Source organism: Falco naumanni, chromosome 3 (assembly GCF_017639655.2).
Source record: "Falco naumanni isolate bFalNau1 chromosome 3, bFalNau1.pat, whole genome shotgun sequence".
Taxonomy (NCBI): Eukaryota; Metazoa; Chordata; class Aves; order Falconiformes; family Falconidae; genus Falco; species Falco naumanni.
In genome coordinates, this window is record NC_054056.1 from 25555434 (window position 1) to 25573420 (window position 17987).

At 41.4% G+C, this 17987-nt stretch overlaps 1 protein-coding gene across 9 annotated transcripts in view; it reads right to left on the bottom strand.

Moving 5' to 3' along the window:
• Window positions 1–17987, bottom strand: part of HIVEP1 (HIVEP zinc finger 1) — a 130512-nt gene that overhangs the window by 24615 nt on the left and 87910 nt on the right. For all 9 annotated transcript variants that reach the window (XR_005826722.1, XM_040585805.1, XM_040585804.1 and 6 more), the window contains 2 exons: window positions 7667–13614; window positions 1024–1157 (listed from right to left, as the gene is read on the bottom strand). Coding sequence is in view for 8 of the 9 variants with exons in the window: in XM_040585805.1 (XP_040441739.1) it covers window positions 1024–1157; window positions 7667–13614 (6082 nt within the window). In the remaining variant the exon portion in view is untranslated. The remainder of the gene's footprint in view (window positions 1–1023; window positions 1158–7666; window positions 13615–17987) is intronic.

Genomic DNA, 17987 nt, shown 5'->3' on the forward strand with positions numbered 1-17987 from the left:
AGAGCATTTTTGAGGCTCTGTGTTGGATGCAGAAAAGGAACAACGTTAGTTAGGACAATGGGAAAGTCTTTAAAATTCCCCATCAATGTGCTCTGGACTCAGCCTAATGCGACTGCCTCTAGGTGGAAAAAGTCATTCAGAGTTGATTACACCCTTCATATCTCCACTCAAGGACACCAAAGGTTGTGTTTAGCTTTCATGACCTGGTCCCTGGAATGTTTGGATCTGAGCAGAGACACGTACCAATGTTTTACCTGGGCAGCTGGTAAAGGCTTAACTCCTAGCCTAGACTGGATTCAAACTGGGAACCAATAAATGGGAAGCCCTAGAGCCCACTACCAATTACGAGAACAATAAAATATGCACCATTTTTGCTCAAAATTTTTAGAAGTGTCACCGGCACTCTTCTGCTATGAAATCTTTTTATAACATGCTGTAAATAGCACAACACTGTGGCTAAAGCAACTGTTATTCACATCAGGCAACCCATCTGAAGTATCACAGCGCATGGACAAGGGCTCTCAGTATTTCCATAGGACTTTGCAAATCAGGAGTTCTCCAGCCCGTGTGTGCCACTGCACGCTGTCAGACACTGTACCGCACTCTGCTGCTCAGCCCCCAGGCTATATCCTCTCTGGCTACAGTTACACAACCCTCCTGCAAAATAGGCATTATTTATCACGTAAGAAAAATATAGGAAAAGAATTTGCATTGGCTGTATCTAGCTGCCTTTACTGCTGATTAATGTTTGCCCTTTGGGAAAAAAAAAAACCCAAAAAGATTAAAAAAAAGAACTGCACTGCTTACTGCTCCTTATTTCATTACCCCTCCTCTTAACTCTCATGGCTCCACGCTTCTGATGACTTTCCATTTTTCTTGGAAACATAAACCAACATCCACAGACCACAATATGGGAACTGTTGTTTCAAATAAATCAAATAGGAAGCAACATCTCTGCAAAGTCTAGAATCAAGGAAAAAATATCTTCCCAATGATATTTAGTATACAAAGTACAATACTTGCCCTCCATCAAATATTTTAACTCTTCTTGGTTCAGTTTTGATAAAGGAGTTTTCTTTATCGTGCTCAGTGCTTGATTCAGAGTTTTCCTTATTGCTGAATTCAGTTGCAGTCAATTTTTTTCTATTTAATGCTCGCTGAAAGAAAATGGGATACGCATATCATTAAAATTAAGTCTTTCATATGCCATTCAAACCTGTAAGTTACGGTGAACAAAAGCATCATAGAAGCCACAATTATAATAACTGATTTAAAAAAAATGTTAAGGTACATGAAACAAAAAATATCTTTCACTAAACTTCTTCTTTACCATCCATTGACAATTTGTGGAGTAGTTAACCTAAATGAAGATTATGGCAGAGTAGGAAACCAGGAATGCTTTCAAACTGCAGTAGGAGATGCATCTTTCCTCTTCTGGGAAGGTGAAGGTGACATTTTTTAGCTCACAGATAGCCTTCTACGGAGAAAAGATGCTTACAACCAAACCCAAGTGCTTCCTGAATGGCCACAGCTTTGCTCCTCTGCCCTTGATGCAGCAGCCGGACCACTCAGCTGGGACCCTGCAGCTGCACGATACACTGCCCCCCACAATTTGACAAAAAGGGGCAAACTTTAGTGCACAAGCAGTTATCCGTGCCTTCTCCCCACTGCTCCAGCCCTGATGTTTCAGTAGCACATCCCTGGCTCTACCTGCCTGGGAAGAGGTGACCTGTCTCAGGTCCCACCTGCTGACCCACCACCCAGCAGCGCCTCATGGCTGGCAGGAGCTGCTTTGCCATGGCACAGCAAAGAGGAGAAAGGTGGGAAGGAGGGGTGTACCAAGGGATGATACTGACAGGTACCATTTCTGATTGTTAGTATTTTTCAAAAAATATACCTGGTTTGGTGTGGAAATTGACCGTTCCCAATTTAGTGAGGTTATTAACAGCGGCTTCAGAACCCTTCCAAAGCAGGACTCCACACCTCACTCCCACTGCCAGACCAAATTACAAGTCAAAGCATACCAGTTGTCTAGCAGAACAAAAATAAGTTTCTCCATTTCCCCTGATATATTAATTAAGGAACTTTTTTTTAAAAAAAAAAAGGAGGATGAGTTCCCCCAACATTTGCCAATTAAAATCTAGCCCTTCCAAGTCTAGGATATTTATAAAATGGGCAACAATGAAGGAATGATCCAATTAGCCGGCAATTATTACTGCTGTATTTATAAACTGTTCTACCCACATAGCTGGCACATTTACCACATTTGCTCATATTGATAAGTGAATAAAATGATGAGGAAAAAAAAAAAAAAAAAAGCCTGGCCTTATGTTTTCTACTCATTATAAAATTTAATGCTGTAAAGCTTGCGAATTCTTGGCAAGAGGAATGACTTCACTGGCTGACTTAAAATGACTAATGAATTACACTGGTCGTTACATATATTGAAGGGTGACATCATTCTGGCACCTAGTCCTCGCCCATGGTCCTCCATGCAGTCTCAGCCACCGCCTTTACTTCCCACCTGATGAGGAATGTGGCTGATGAGAAATTAACACAGATCAGAGGAAAAGCGTCTCCGTATTCAATCCAAAGCCCTAAAATCCGTACAGGTTGCAAGTACTACTCCAATCCGTACGCCTTCATGCAGCCCTCTGATTGATTTGGGCTGGGTTTTCAAATATCTGAGCAGTTCTATCAAAGCACACATGACAACTCTGCCTGTGTGTAGGAAGAAAGAAATTTCACCCTGCATGTTTTAACAGCATTCGTACAAGGTGAAAGGAGATGATGTTCTGGAAGAGAAGTATCAGAAGTGGAGCCTACTCCAGTAACTGCAGCTCAGCGATGTTTTAGTTTCTATACGCGACATGGCAAATGAATTGCTTTTGTTTCCACTGCAAACAAAGAGTAACAAGGTGACATTTGTAATTTTACAAGAAAAGAGTAGTGGAAAACACAGAGTACATACAATAAACACAATACCACATAAATATCCCCAGCAGCTGGAATAATGCAATTTTCAAGTGCCTGATCTTTCAATTCTAAATACTAAGTATTCTTTCCAGATTTAATTTTCAGGAATGAAGAGACAAAGGAAAAAAGGAAGATTCCAAAAGCATTTGGCCCATGATGTTATCCAAACTATGGTGAAACAATGTTGTAATAAATTGTATATTCATAAAAGCATCTAGTGTGCAAAACCTAACACAAGGCCAAATACCACTGGATTCTGCCCTCAACTCCTTCTTTTTTATTAATGCGTGTTTATATATGGACGTAAGATAACCTAACGCAGGTGTTCAAATTACTATTTATCTCCCACTGACATACTTTCATTTACTGGTTAGATGCTATTTTAGCAGTTGTTTCAGTGTCTTAAACATGCAAAATGCTGCTTATCACAGAGATGCTCTAATAGAAACACTGAGTTTCTGTCACAAATCTACAGATACACTCGATGACAACGAACAAAGCAGTCTTCTTAGCTTTTATGAAAATTCCAAATTGACACTGAAAAGGGACTTGGGTCCTTTTTAACTTTTAAAAAGCAGCCAGTCTCTAAGGAGCATGGGTTTCTTGTGTGGAAATCCTTTAATGTATCTCACCTAACATCCCCCTGAACACCACACCTACTGGTGGAAAGGGTAGAAAAACGGCAGCACTGCGAAATGTTCCTCTCCACGGTTGCTTACGCCTTCCGTTTCTAACACAGTCTCCTCTCCCTCTTCTCCCATAGAGACAAGGACCATGATTCATTTCTACTTTACTCATTTTGCTCCAATTTAGCTCCACTGTCTTAAATTACTGGTATAAAACTGGAAAAAAAACTGCTCTTGGGGCTGCCCAGAGACCAGAGTTCAATAGATACTTCTGCTACTTTAGGACATCCCTTGGAAAAAAAAACATCTTCGCAGCCTGAATCATCAAAGTTATAAATTTCAGATTAGAATATTCATTAAAAATTTTTCCCATTGGCACACAGCCACTTGAGGAAAATGGGTTTAATATCTTTAAACTTTTACTAACTTACACATAAAAATCTGCATTTAACTACTTTCCAGTGGTGAGCTGGACTGTTGTGGCACATCATCCAAGGCAGGAAAGCTTTCCAGTCAGGAGAAACTTTCCATTCCTCAGCCTATTCTTGCCCAAAAATCTTCACCCTGGGATACTGCACACATCACTGACTAACTTCAGAGAGGGGAGCCAAGAGCAATGTGGGGGCTCAAGAACAGGCTCCTGATACACTACCAATGACTTCACATGAGGAAAACTGGTGAAAAATAATAATAAATAGAATGGTAAAATAAAAATAGCAGGTAGAATAAGCCTTTTCTATGCAAGTGAACCTCCTGTTACATTTTAACGTGCTGTACTCATTCCAGGAGCTTCTTGCAGGGTAACATTTTGTGGTTTGTTCTCCAGATCACTAGAACGTGGCAACTTCACCTATTGCCTCTGAGCAGCGAATTGTGAAGAGCAAACAAAGTCCCTGGGTTCCTTATTGTGTGTATTTAGTTCACATGTCTCTTCATTTCCCCTGGTATCTATTGTTGAAAGAATTGCCTGTTTTGTGACGGTGATTAGCAGCGGTTATGCAGCAGTGCGAGATCTCTGTAAACATGACTCAGTTCTGGGGGCAACCCCAGGAACAGTTCAGCAAGTCGCTTTCTCTGGGTGAGGAGATCAGCAGTTAAAGCCCCACGAGCAGAACACACCAAATCACTCTGGAAAGGGCTACAACTGTGAGAGGAGGTGAGGCGTAACAGCGCTGCATTTTTATTATCTTTAGACATTGGATTATAGTAGCATTTAAAGCTCACCATCAGGTCAGGGTTAAAATGTGCAAACCACCTGAGCAAACACAGCCCCCAGAGACTCACAATCTAAACTGTGGTTCCTGAAGGAACTCAGGACCCTGCCAAGCACTTAAGCAGGAAATTGATCTTTTTTCTTTTTCTTTTTTTTTTTTTGAGAATTATTTGCTAATCTGTTTGTTGCCTTAATTTCCAAAATTAATTTCCAAAAGGATATCCATGGTTTTCCATCCTCAGGCTCAACCAGAAAAAAACAGTAGAATTACCAGGCCTGAACTGAGTGAGAAATCTGAGTTTTTGCTTTCCTTTGACACAGCTTCTGTGAGGAAGTTTCCAAGTTTGCATCGGCTGTTCCATTACCAGCTCTAACTGGAGACTGGTAATACAGAGGTTTATTGTAACAGCAGCATCACCACTCTGAAAAGCAGCTGAAAACCTGCTGCCTGAGTCCTCAGAAGGGAAAGTGAACAAACTTGGGAGATGTTGGGTCATAGTACCTATCAGGTCTTTGAAAATTTTAACTCCTGCCATCTTATATCTTGCTTGTACAATCTGAGATGCCAATTAAACTTTAATTGGTGCTTTCTCGCTGCACTTTCTTCCTTCATAATGGCTCTGAGTAAAGCTTGTAAATCAGCCGCAAGCAGAGCTGAAGAACTCTTCATTTTCACCATGCTTGTGTGCTTCATTCAAAGCATCATAAAGAAAGACTGAAGAAAGATTAGTAACTGTGGTTCTTTTGTGGCAGAAGCACTGTAAATGTACCTGACAGCTGCCTATTACAGCATTTAAGTACTCCTAGAGTGTTTAAAAGGGTGCTGTCAAAATATTTTTTCAAAATACTATTATCCATTATTTATATTCTAAACTGAATTTGTTTATAGACAAAATTGGTTCTTCAACAGGCATGCTGTAGCTTTGTTATCAGAGAATTTCTTCTGATAGGTTTCTTTAAAAGTAAAACAAACATGAGTCAGTGGCACAACTGATGTGAGACTTGCCTTAGAATCGCTCAACTACATGCAATGAAAAAAGCTAAACCTTTTAATCCTTTTTTCCTTTTTGATTTAGCACTATTTAAATACAACATCTCATAAAGTGTATGAGGGAGCAGGCTGGAAAAGGCAGTAAGAGTTTAAACAACGGCAGCACGCTAATATGGAACCAACAATTCAATCCAATTACAGCAGCAATACAAAGCCAGCAGCCTGCACGTATTTTCTGCACAAAACATTACGGATGAAGTTTTGCCCTCCAATAGCAATGTTAGCAAAGTATCCCAGTGATTCCAGGAGGCCCAAGTTTAACTCTAATGCTCTTTTGGCCTTTGGATTTCAGCGTACCTTCTCAACTCCCCCTATCATTCTGAAACTACCCCTTCCACTTACAGTTTCTCATCCTATTGCTCTTTTTCCCACTGATGACTTTGTATCTTAGCAAAACGTTTAGCAAACACAGAAACACCCCAGGGTGACCGATGACAGCAGTCTGTCACTCAGTCTCTGTCAGACGCAGTCTCTGTCACTCAATATCCATAGAAATAATCTTTTTCCAAGGCTGTGGTATGCAACTGCCTGACCTACGAACCCTGATTTCCAGCCCAATGACCAGGAAATTTTGCTGATGGCAGGCTGCAGGATTAGGACAAATTGCAATTGTTTTTACACACATGCTGCCCCCCCCCCCCCCCAAAAAAAAATATTTTTTCTATGTCCTGAAGGACTTCGGAGAAAGGGAGGTCCATGGCTAACACCCCAGTTTTGCCAGCTTCAGAAAGAAGTTTGGCATCAAAGACATGGCAACCACAGCAAAGAGGAAAGAAGAGCGCGAAATCGGGCTGTACGCTTCAGAAAGCTTTACAGCTTCACGAGATGGGACATTAAAAGCTAGTACTGGGCCCATTAAATTCGGCGTCCATTAAATAGACACATGGACACCTGCTGCCACAGTATAGGGCAGAGAGCCATCTCTACCCATTCACAGAGGTGGTTCAGTCACTAAGGAACGCCAAATCCAGTGCAAACCAGCACAGCTTTGATCCTGTCCATACAAAACCGCCCAGTGAGTGAAACCCCGATGACACGTGTGCAGCCCCGAGGCAGGTAAGGGCATTGCCCGTGACTACGCTGCTCTGCCCCATCCGACTCCAGAACAACGCAGTGTTTTAAGTGAGTCACAACCACTGCCTGGAGTATATTCCACTGCGCAAGGTTTAAAGTCATCTTTGAAGCCGTATCAATCCCAGAAGTTGTCACTGGTTTTATGGCAGCTGTAATTTGGCCTTAAACTTTGCTATTTTTTGTCATTATTTCACACCTCAAATTAACCTAGGCGGGAGAAAGGGACTGGTATATGGCTCCTCTCACAGCTGGATGATCAGCGATGGTGAAAAACATTTTCACGGCGCATCCACAGACACCTGTTCAGGCTGAGCGCTTTTATAACAGAAAACACTAGCTGACTTTTAAGGCAAAATATGCAATTACGATCTTAAATTAACCTGTTCTAAGTTAAAAGTGTTTTAAAAATATTTGTATCGTAACTATTTTTGTTCTACCCTTTGCATTTAAAAAATACCCAAACACATTCCTGCCATGATGAGCACTTCATATACAGATTTAAATCCAGGAACTAATATCCATGAAAAGCAATAAATCCTTATGAACAGGTTTCTTAATGGACTTACTTAAGATCTTTTTTAGCAGTCTGATCCAGCATAACTAAAATAAATAAGCACATATACTATACCTGTCAGGCACATTACATTCTCTAAAATAGGAACAAGTATGATTTCCAAAGCAAATCCCCTGTAAACGACCAGTATACATCAAGCATAGCTTAAGTACCTTAGTTAGGCTGTTCTTCCACTTGCTTGAATAGACCAATACGTCAGATCTGGGGTGAGTAGTTCTCGCTTGAGTGTACAGTGGTTTTTCAACTTTCTGTTTCGAATTGAGGAGGGAGAGAGCTACCTTTGTCGACAAACCAAGTGGATTGGGATTGTTGGGACTAATGGTCCATGTAGAATAGGCTGAGATTTTCTGATCGTTCTGCAGCAAATGCAATGGTTTTCTCTTGAGGAGGTAACACCAGGTAAAACTCGTTGTGGTCTTCAGGCTTGGAAATGATAACCTCTGCATTTCTCCTACATTCATCGCAGCCAGTGTAGTTACAGGTTTCGCTTGGCCCTGGCTACTGATGTGCTTGCTCTCATTACTGTTACCCGGGGACTTTCTTTCTTGACTGCTACTTACAGCCTTGAGAAGAGAACTCTGATTATTCACTGGAGATAATTCAGATGGTTTCCTAACTACAAACGCCGGTGATGCTGAAGACTTAATGTCTTCAGATTCTGGTGACTCCTTTAAGGTGTCCGAAACCCCAGTGTCAGATGAATGACGGTCAGGCAACAGCAGGTCTGAAGCACCCGCTTTGCTGCTTTTTTCATGCTGTGCAACGCCATCAGGGTCTAAGAGGTGATTTTCAAGAGGGTCTGTGGTGCAAACCTGTCTTACCAAAACTGGCTTCTTTTGCTTACTAGTAGAGTCACTAGGTCTAACGTTCAGTGAATGCGATGGTCTAGCATCTGTCATACATGCAGCTCCACTCTCATCTTTAACGCGTTTTTGTTGTTTTTCCATGGCAATATCTAAACTGTTGGCTGGGGAAAGCATTCGTTTACTTGAAGCTGTAGCTTCTGGTTGAGGGAAGAGTCCACTAACTGGCACTTTCTGAATAATATGCAAAGAGCTTGACAAAGGTGAATTTCTGGTTCCACTTTCTGGTTGTGAATTTTCAAATGAATTTGGCAAAGTCCTCTGACGATCTTTGTGAGATTTTGGCAGCTGAGTTTTGCCTTCAAGCGTTGGCACTGTCACAACATTTGTTTTGCAAACAGACTGATTTACCTGATCCTGGGTCACTAAAATGTGAGGAAGGGGTGTAACCGTTGCAAAGCCGTAGGATGGCATACTGCTGTGAATACGGACAGGAACCACAAAAGGAGGAATCTGATGGATTTGACTGCTGCAGTTATTAGGGACAATTTGCTTTAGAGGAGGCACAGAGTACGGATTAGACATGTCAGACAGTTTAGTCTGCAGTTCAAAGGTGGATGCACTCTGGTCCACCCCAACCTGACTTGGAACAGTCTGAGTTGATAAAGTATTTTTTAGCAATTTAGAAGAGTATGGCTGACCTATATGTAATGTTTTAACTTGAAGTTGATACTTCGGAGCAAAACAATCCTGCTTTTCGTTGGGACAAGAAGAAAGCGCATATGCACTCACTTGTTCCCCTTGGGCTGATGTTTTAGTTGATGACTGGGAAGGCTGAGGAGTCAAGGATGGCTGTCCTTGATTATTCACCACATGATTTAGAGGCTGCTGGACAGAAGACAGGCTAACAGGATTACCATCTTGAATTGCTGAGTGAGGCCTGGAGTGAGTCTGTGAATGCTGAGTACTTGAAGGGAACTCCACCGAAGATTTGCCGGAGGTCTGCAGCCGGTGCAACGGCACTGTGGGCACATCCGTAGCTTGAGTCATCTGAAATGAGGAAGTCAATTTAACTTGAGGCTGATGATTTTCTGGAGCAATATTTAAAGATATCTGTCTTACAAATGGCCCCCTCCTCCTTTCTAGCAGAGGCACATGTCCAGTCACTCCATTTGCAGATGATGCTTTCGGAGCGGCTATCTCTACGAGTGGGGCAGGTTTCAACGGAGACACGCTTCCACAGTCGAAAGACTTACTCCTGTAGTCCACAACCTCCATTGATGGCTGCGTGCAGCTGATTTGCTCTGAGGCAGCACGTCTCATTTCCCGGTAATGAGGTCCAGGTACAGCCAGTGCGTGCGAGCCAGCGGGAATCATGAGGAACTCTGACGACTTACTAACAGGTTCTGCTTTGCAAGGGTTCTCAGCCTTTGAAGTTTCATCTTTATCAAGTGAAGCTGAGAAACTGGAGGCATGAGACAAGCTACTCTCCCGACTTAGGCTTCTGGAAAGTGTGGAGTCAACACTTGATTCTGCAGATGAATGCTCCATTTCAGCCAAGCGAATCCTTTTCTTCTTTGGTGGAAGCTTTTCTGTTGGCAATTTTGACAGTGTCTCACTGCGCTGTGGCCAATTAAACCTTTCTGTCTTTTCCTGATCGCTGCACTGGTTTTCTTGGTCCCTGTCTGGTTCTTCTGTGACCAGTATCTCAGGAACCTGGATGTTATGCTGGCGAACAAGTCTCGATGGCTGAAGCGGTGCACTTCTCTCATTAGAAACTATTTGGCTTCCCTGAACTTCCCCTCTAGGTGCTTCTGCTGACAGGGGCTGATGGTGCTGGAGAGTATTCAGATGACAGTGTCTATCCTCTTGGATGACAACTGTATTCAAAGAGCGGTGCTTTGCAACCTTGTTGGGCTCCTGAGAAGAAACCGGTGACACTCTTTCAAATGACTCTGATTTCTCAAATGAGCTATTTCTGCTCAGTGAATTGGTGTGCTGTATTACTGAAATGCCAGTCCCTTGTCTTTTCAACTCCACTTTTTCTTGCACAACTGAGCTTGCCTGCTTTTCAATGAGTGGAGCCATCTTTGGCTCGGTAGTCTGATCCGTGCCTCGAGCCACAAGCTGAATTTGGGAACTCTGAAGCAGAAGGTTGCTTGGCTGTTGCGATCCTACCACCGCTGTCACACTGTGTTTTGATACACTGGAAGAACTTGCTGGCTTGCTTTGGCCTTCTGCGTTCTTTGATGGTACGCTTGTATCATTTTGCTGTGGGTCATCATCATCGCCAACACTTTTCATTTTTCTTCTTTTCCTTATCTGGGGTGTCTGCTCCCAAACCCCAGTTGAAGTAGTGACTCTGTAATGTAGAATTTGAGGCTGTGTACTGTTTGGAACAGTTTTATGCTCAGGCTCTCTGACTGCTGCTTTAGTTTTAGGTCCATGCAACTCTGAACAATAAAATTTCTTGTGGTTTTCAAAATTTTCCAGTTTTCTGTATCTGTTTCTGCAGGTTTCACACTCAAACATTGTTCCTCGCACCTGAGGGGACTTCTTCGTTTTCTCTAAATTTGGTCCCTGTGCCAGGGACTTGCTCCTTTGCAATACAGAATCATTTGGTAAATTACACCCCAGATAACTTTCTTCTACAGACCGCAACGATCCAAGAACTTGGCTTTCACCAGTAGAAGAATCTTCTATTGCTGCCTGTCTAACGAGGGTCCGAGGATGTCCACCTTGGTTCAGCGGAGGAGCAGGTCCTGATACAAACACATCATCGTATAAAGAGCCAATTTTATCATCAAATGACTGACTTCCTCGAAGGGGATGAGAGGGAGGTATAACATTTGGAGGTACTGCCGAGTAACTGGTAGTTGGCATGGAATTACTTCGTGTGATAGGTAAACAGTCAAGGGATGGTACAGAAAGAAGAAAAACTTGCTTCGATTTCTCAGTGGGTGTGAAAGGAGACTTTGGTATATCAGAGCTTGAGCTAGTTCTTCTTCCCATGGGCTTTAAATCAAACTGGAAAGAATCCTTAAATATGTAGGATTTTGGTGAATCTATGCTTCCTCTTCTTGAAAGAGATGTTCTTCTTGGTTTCACGCTATCTAACTGTTTGTCATCCACAACAGCTTCATTATCAGAAATTAACTTAGAGATACGCTCCTCAAGAGTTTTTGTTGCCATGGGAGGTCGCATTTGGCCAGAAAGAATCAGATTTTTTTCAGCACAAATAGTTTGTACCACTGATGCTACCACACCACTTGTTCGTGGCACACAGGGCAGGTTTTTGTTTGGATCTTTTTCGGAGGTCAGCAGTCCTCTTGTGAAAGGAGCTGGTGGGCTCATGGTTTGATCGGCACTTTCAGAACGAGAGAAATAACCAGAATCGGTACTACCTAAACTTCTAGGGCTCAAGAGACATTTTCCTTGCTGATCCTGGGAACCATCAGTTGCCTGTTGTCTCTGGAGCTGGGCATGCACCGCTCCTACTGCAGATCCCAGCTGTTCCTCTAACAAGTCCACGTCTACTTTCTGATGCTGCTTTATGTCATTCTCCTTGAATGAGGCCGTATGTGTTAAATTTGACTGAAGAGCTGTCAGTTTAAAATCTCCTTTTCTCTGCACTGCAGCAAGCTCAGGTGCTGGTTCCGTTACTTTTGGGCTATCGGCCCTTAATGGAGAAACATTTACAGGATGAACTACTACTTTTGGTAAAGCTGCCCTTACTTGAGGTTCTGTCTCATGTAACGAAGAGTCAGCAGGTATACAGTCTGGGTTGCTTAATGGAACAGGGCTTCCTTTCCGCAAAGTTTCCGCACCCGAAATGACTTTCACTATTTGTGCAGGTTCCAGTTCTTGATCATCTTGTCTTTCATCAGCAGTGCCTTCATCTTCACTTTCACCACTTTCTTCCACATCCGAATGAATGCTAAGTGCTTTGTCCGAGTCATGAGATAGGAAGAGGCCACCTGAATCTGGCTGTGGGACAAGTCCAAGTTTGATAGCATGTGCATGAGATTTTTTGTGCTTGTACAGATTGCTTTTGGTTTTAAATGAAAACCCACACGTCACACAAGGATATGGTCGCTCTCCAGTATGGGATCGGATGTGCTTTTGGAGAACACTTGGCTTGGCACAAGCCCGATTACAATACTCACAGACATACTTCCCTAGCTTTTTAGGCTTCTGGTCTTTCAAGAGGCTACATATTTGTTCTACACCATGGTTTACAACTGATGCTATCTGGGCTGAATTATACATGGGACCTATAGACAAGTGTGTTGAGCTTGATGTGCTAATTGACAAAGGTGAAGACGAAGTAGCTACTAACTGGTTTTGCGAAAAAACCTGAGTTACAGTGGAAGATGAGGTGTGAACAACAGATGAAGTTACTGCTATGCTGTATATCTGCTGGAGTTTGGGGCTTTCCTGACTCTGCTGTTGCACCAGCGACCTAGTGAAACTTGGACACATAACAACCTGGTGATTCTGTTGACTGGGTTTAGTAATAAGGTCTTGTGAATGAGAAACTGATTGGCCTTGTGCTTGTCCAGTCTTGGCTGCTGCTGCTACATGCACATTGTTTAACGTAGACGGGTAATAGTGAGGTCCGGCTGCAAACTCATGCTGTGACAAAGCAGGCTGATTTTGGACACTCATTGTATTGGACGTGAGACTAGAAGAGGTGCTTACAGTTTTATTTGGTCTCAGTTTCTCTATCTGCATCCCATAAGGGGGGCACTCTTGTGCTAAAGTGTTCAGTTCAGGCTCCATAGCTTTTAATAAGACATCGAATGCAGTACGTGTACATGGGGATGACGTACTGCAAGCAACAAAATCAATACATTCATTACTGTCAGTCTTTGTTTTGCTTGATGAGGAGTTTGAGAGACACTTCTTCTCTGGCGAGTTCAGTTGGGTTGCATCAGTATCCTCCACTGCCTGCTTACCTAAATCTAAGGACTGATGTGCCAGTGAAAGCTTTGTCTGCATCGATGTCTCAGATTTGGTTGTTTCAACACTTATCTCACTACTAAGTGCCCCCTCGTTCTGTTTGGTACCCTGATTTCCATTTTGCACGGGTAGGTGATCCTGCGCCGTGGCATGTTCAGAGGCATCTGGAAGGGCTTTTAGCGGTGAAGGGTCTACACTTTGCTTAGCCTTGGCTTCGGCGGGGCTTCTCAAAGGCGATTTTGGTATTTTTTTTAGATGGTTTTCAGTCACAATCTTTTTTCTTTTCACACCCTTAATCGCATCCTGGGTTCCTCTAGTACCAGCATCGGTGATTTCTGTTAAAACACAAAGAGAATAAAAAAGAATATTCAAACTGGATAATGCAGTATATTTTTATTTATAATATTTTATCATCTCCAATTTCAACAGCAAGCCCTGGGACAAGAAGACTGTCCATCTCTCCAGATTGCAGTGGGTTTTTTTTAACACTAAATGTATCTTGGTGAAGATCTGATTTGTTTTCATCTAAAAAGAGCAATGCTTTCTAACTGGTGCTGTAAGACATTACAAAAGTAATTCACTATAGGAAAAGCTTCAAAGGAAATGTAAGAAAAGAAAGGTGACTAAAGGAGTATTTTAGCATTTATAGCATCTTTTTTCAGATAAAGCAAAAAGAAACCTCTCCCTTGCACTTGTTTAAAAATGCAAATAATTATAGCAGGAAAATGAAGAACCAAGACACAAATCTGTTTTCGTGTCGTGTTTGTCACTTTTTCCATCTATATGTTGCCATAGTCAAGGAATGAAGACAACTTCCTCATGGTTATATTTGTAAGGAGATTTATCATGGAAATGGCACAACCACCCACACCATCTGTCAAGTACTGTATTTCAGAGCTCCAATTACTGAACTTCAATAGCATTTCAGATGAGCAACTACTGTGGATGAATAAAATCAGTCACACTTACATGACTTTCTATTCATGCATCATGAAACAGAATAAACTATATTCGAATTATTTCATTACTAACTACACTTGTTGCTGATTTTAAGCAGGTATGGACACAGAGTTTCAGGAATGTTGTGAACAGCAAATGAATTGGGAGTATTATTCAGCTGAATAATTTTGCAGCAAGTAGTTATATTTGTACAAAGTCATATTTCCTCTAAGAAAATTACATATAGACTGAATTCAGTGTTGATACTAACAAACTTATTTAATAATTTTTAATAGATTTTTAAAATAGATGTTACACACCTTTGTTTACCTCAACAGTGTGATATTTAATCTGTTAGTTAATATATTTTTTCTTCTTCTTTCTTAACATACACTCAGTCATAGCCAATGCCTCAGCTAGCATCACTGGTAGTGCAGAGGAAGCCAAATATTAAATGGATGTAAATCCATATCCTTAAGCTTTTACAACTCATTCATTAGGCTATTAGCCAAAACCATATTCGTCTGACTGCCAATATTCAAAGCAAAGGAAGAACTTAATGATTGGGCTGATGTCTCTAAAAAGGTTCAGCTGCATATGCATTCTGGGATGCAGTACTGAGTAAGTCCATGTAGTACGTTTACCTGCATAGAGTTACTCAGGAACAGAAGTTTATGTGCACTTCTAGGTAAAGAGCAGCCTGAAGACATCATATAAAGGGACAAAAATCGCACAACTTCACAAAGAGGTAACAAGAGAAAGCTCAGACTTTCCAGTACCCATCAACCCTATGGCCCCCTTTGAGTGGGACGAGGACTATCCTCTTGCAGAAACGCCAGCTGGCTTCTACACTGTGGTGGGAGGAAAGCCAATGCATAGTGTGCGTCTGACAAGAGATACTGGAGCTGATGAATCCAGGGTGAAATTCCTGCTCCATGTAAAGGAAATCCAGGCAGTGCCTAAAGCTTCTCTAGCAGAAGAGAATGGTAAGTGACCGGTAGGAAAAGAAAGGCAAGAAGTTAAGTTTTCTCAGTGCCAGAGCATAACCCAACTGGGATGTACGCTAATGCCAGACACTTGGAAGTTCAAAATCCCATTTTTGATGCCAACTTAATTGTACACATATATTAATTTAGGGTGAATGGATATTCAGGAGATTTTCTTGCAAATTGGAAGATCAAAGACTACACCCCACACATAATGTATTGCAAATATGCATGTTCTGCAGAACCTGACCTATTCCTCTCTCAGCCCTGCCAGAGGAAGCTTTAACCATGAAGAGTAAGAGCCTGTTTTGTCACAATCAGCAGCCCAACAAAAGAGATGCTCAAATCCCTTGCCAGAATTAATGGCTCCAAATCCTAATTATGGGAAATTTGTGCTCCTTTTGTGTACCCAGGAAGAGATTTCTGCAGTAATCGTTCACTTAACCCATAAATGAACTTTGCATTCATTGCTTTATCACCAAAACCTCTTCATATTAGACTGGATTTAACTTATTCAAAGCTGAGCAGTCTTCCATCACAATGTTTTGCACTTTCCATTGCTTCACAATTGAACAAGTGGCTTACACTAACAAGTTATCATCAATATTACCAATGGTCACCTCTTTATAATTCATAGCCCACCAAAACAGGTTTTTCTTCAACAACAGCAAATAATTTTACACCAAGCAAAAGAGAAAATAAAAAGGTAATTTATATAAAAGGGTGCTTTTCGCTATGGTTTGGTGATGTCTCTGAGGCACGGCCATGTTCATTGAGTGTAAGTAATTTGGTTCCTTTTATGCATACACTGCAGCTTTTATCCTGTCACAATCTCGCCTCCACACTGATCATACTGCCGGTGTTTGCACTGGAGCGCTACGGGAAGAGCTGGGCACATTACACATAGCTAGGAAGGTAAGAGTGCCAGGAATTGTAAACATCCAAGCAGACAAAGGTACACAAAAAAGACTAAGGTGTTTTATACTGCTGTATTAGAACAACCAAATGATGTGCTGCTTCCTGATGCCTCAGAATATTAAATAACTACTATTCCCGGGTTTCAACCATATCGTGCAGAGGAACCAGCTTACTCAACTTACACCACGCTAGCAAACTGGAAACCAACACAGCTGAAAGATGTAATGTGGCTTACAGAAGCCTTAAAGGAAGTAGAAATGTATCTTTAATCTACCAATAAATCAATTAAAAATACAAATTAATTATGAGTACAAGATCAGATTTTTCCATAACCTATTTACTGCTTTACATTTTTAAAATGTTGTTCAATACATGCCAAAACATAAAAATAATCCAGGAAATTGAAAAGGAACAACACAACAACAAAAAATAAAAATAAAAAAAACCCAAGTTATGCATTTCATTATGTACAGAAACAGAAATTTTCTTTAGTCTTCAAAACCATTGATTTGCTGCTTCTACACCAATAAAATTCCAGTCTACAGAAATCATGAGAACTAGTTTCTGATTTGTATTTCTGACGCTACATCTTCTGTGATTCCTGAGATGGAATCGCAGGTTTGCTTCAGTGTACCCATCCATAAAATCTTGTAAAATGTACTTTCTTGACAATGGTTTTACAAGGCTTAACAATAGCTTAAGTACCGTGCTCTGCTCCTGGATAATTCAGAAATCTTTATTATTAATGGAAATAATTGCCTCATGTTTGCTAACAGTCAGATATCTAGCATATCTGGGGAAAAAAAGGAGCCCCCAACAACTTTTTTTCCCCTTATTTTTAGCTTTTTGTTTCTTTCTGCCAGTCTTCTTTTTGTATTCTGTTTATGTTGAAGATATTCCACCACACATTAATCTACAGCTACAAGCTTGCACAAGGATCAACTGCATCAGTATTTCCAGAGGCAACAAAAAATCTGGTGGAAAGCATCAGCCCTGTAATGCTAAACACCCTTCTGCCTTGCAGAGCTACAAACTTCCAGAAGTGTGATAATTTGCCATGATCATGTACCCACATCAACAAGCTGACACTGAAAAAAAAGAACATAAAAAAGTTGCATGTGGAAAAAAAAAATTAAAAATAATTAAGTTGATCTGCTTTTCTTTCTCTGCCACCCCACGCACTCTGCTCACCTCCCTCTGCAATCTCAAACCCTTCTCATCGTTGGGCGGTAATTCCTCTTGTTCTCAGGCGGTGAAGTGTTGTTGTTAAGAAATGCTGTCCCTTAAATCAGGTGTCTAAAACAATGCCACTGTGCTCAGCACCTCACTTTTCACATCCCAGGGACACCAGAGCATCTCTTGTGCTTTGCCTGTTGGCTTTGTTCTGCTTTGCTACCAAGATTCTTTGTTTAACTCTTTTGCTTTGGTATGAATTCTGCACTCAAAACATGACAAGAAAAACTGATGTTTCTAAACACGATTTTGTCCAGCTATAATTTCTCTGCTGCACTTCACTCTATGCACAGGAAATAGAGCAAAAGAACAGAAGTGTGAAGGTGTAGATAGCAACTTGGCAGAGTAACTCATCCAGCAAATAAAGGAAAGGTATAACTGATCTGATTTTTTTCCTCTGAAGCATTTACTGGTGAACTAGACAGTATCTTGACAAAATGATCTCAATGGTTTTGTTTAAGTAACTTCCAGAACTGCCTGTCTCGAAGCCTACGTGTTATTACAACACCCACTCTCTTTCTCTTCCTTCTAATAGAGCTACATGCTTGCACTTAAAAAAAAGATAGTACGAGGGAACTGAAGCAAGGCACCAAGCTCCCTTCTTCCTAGGTCCTACGCTGCGAAACGCAGAG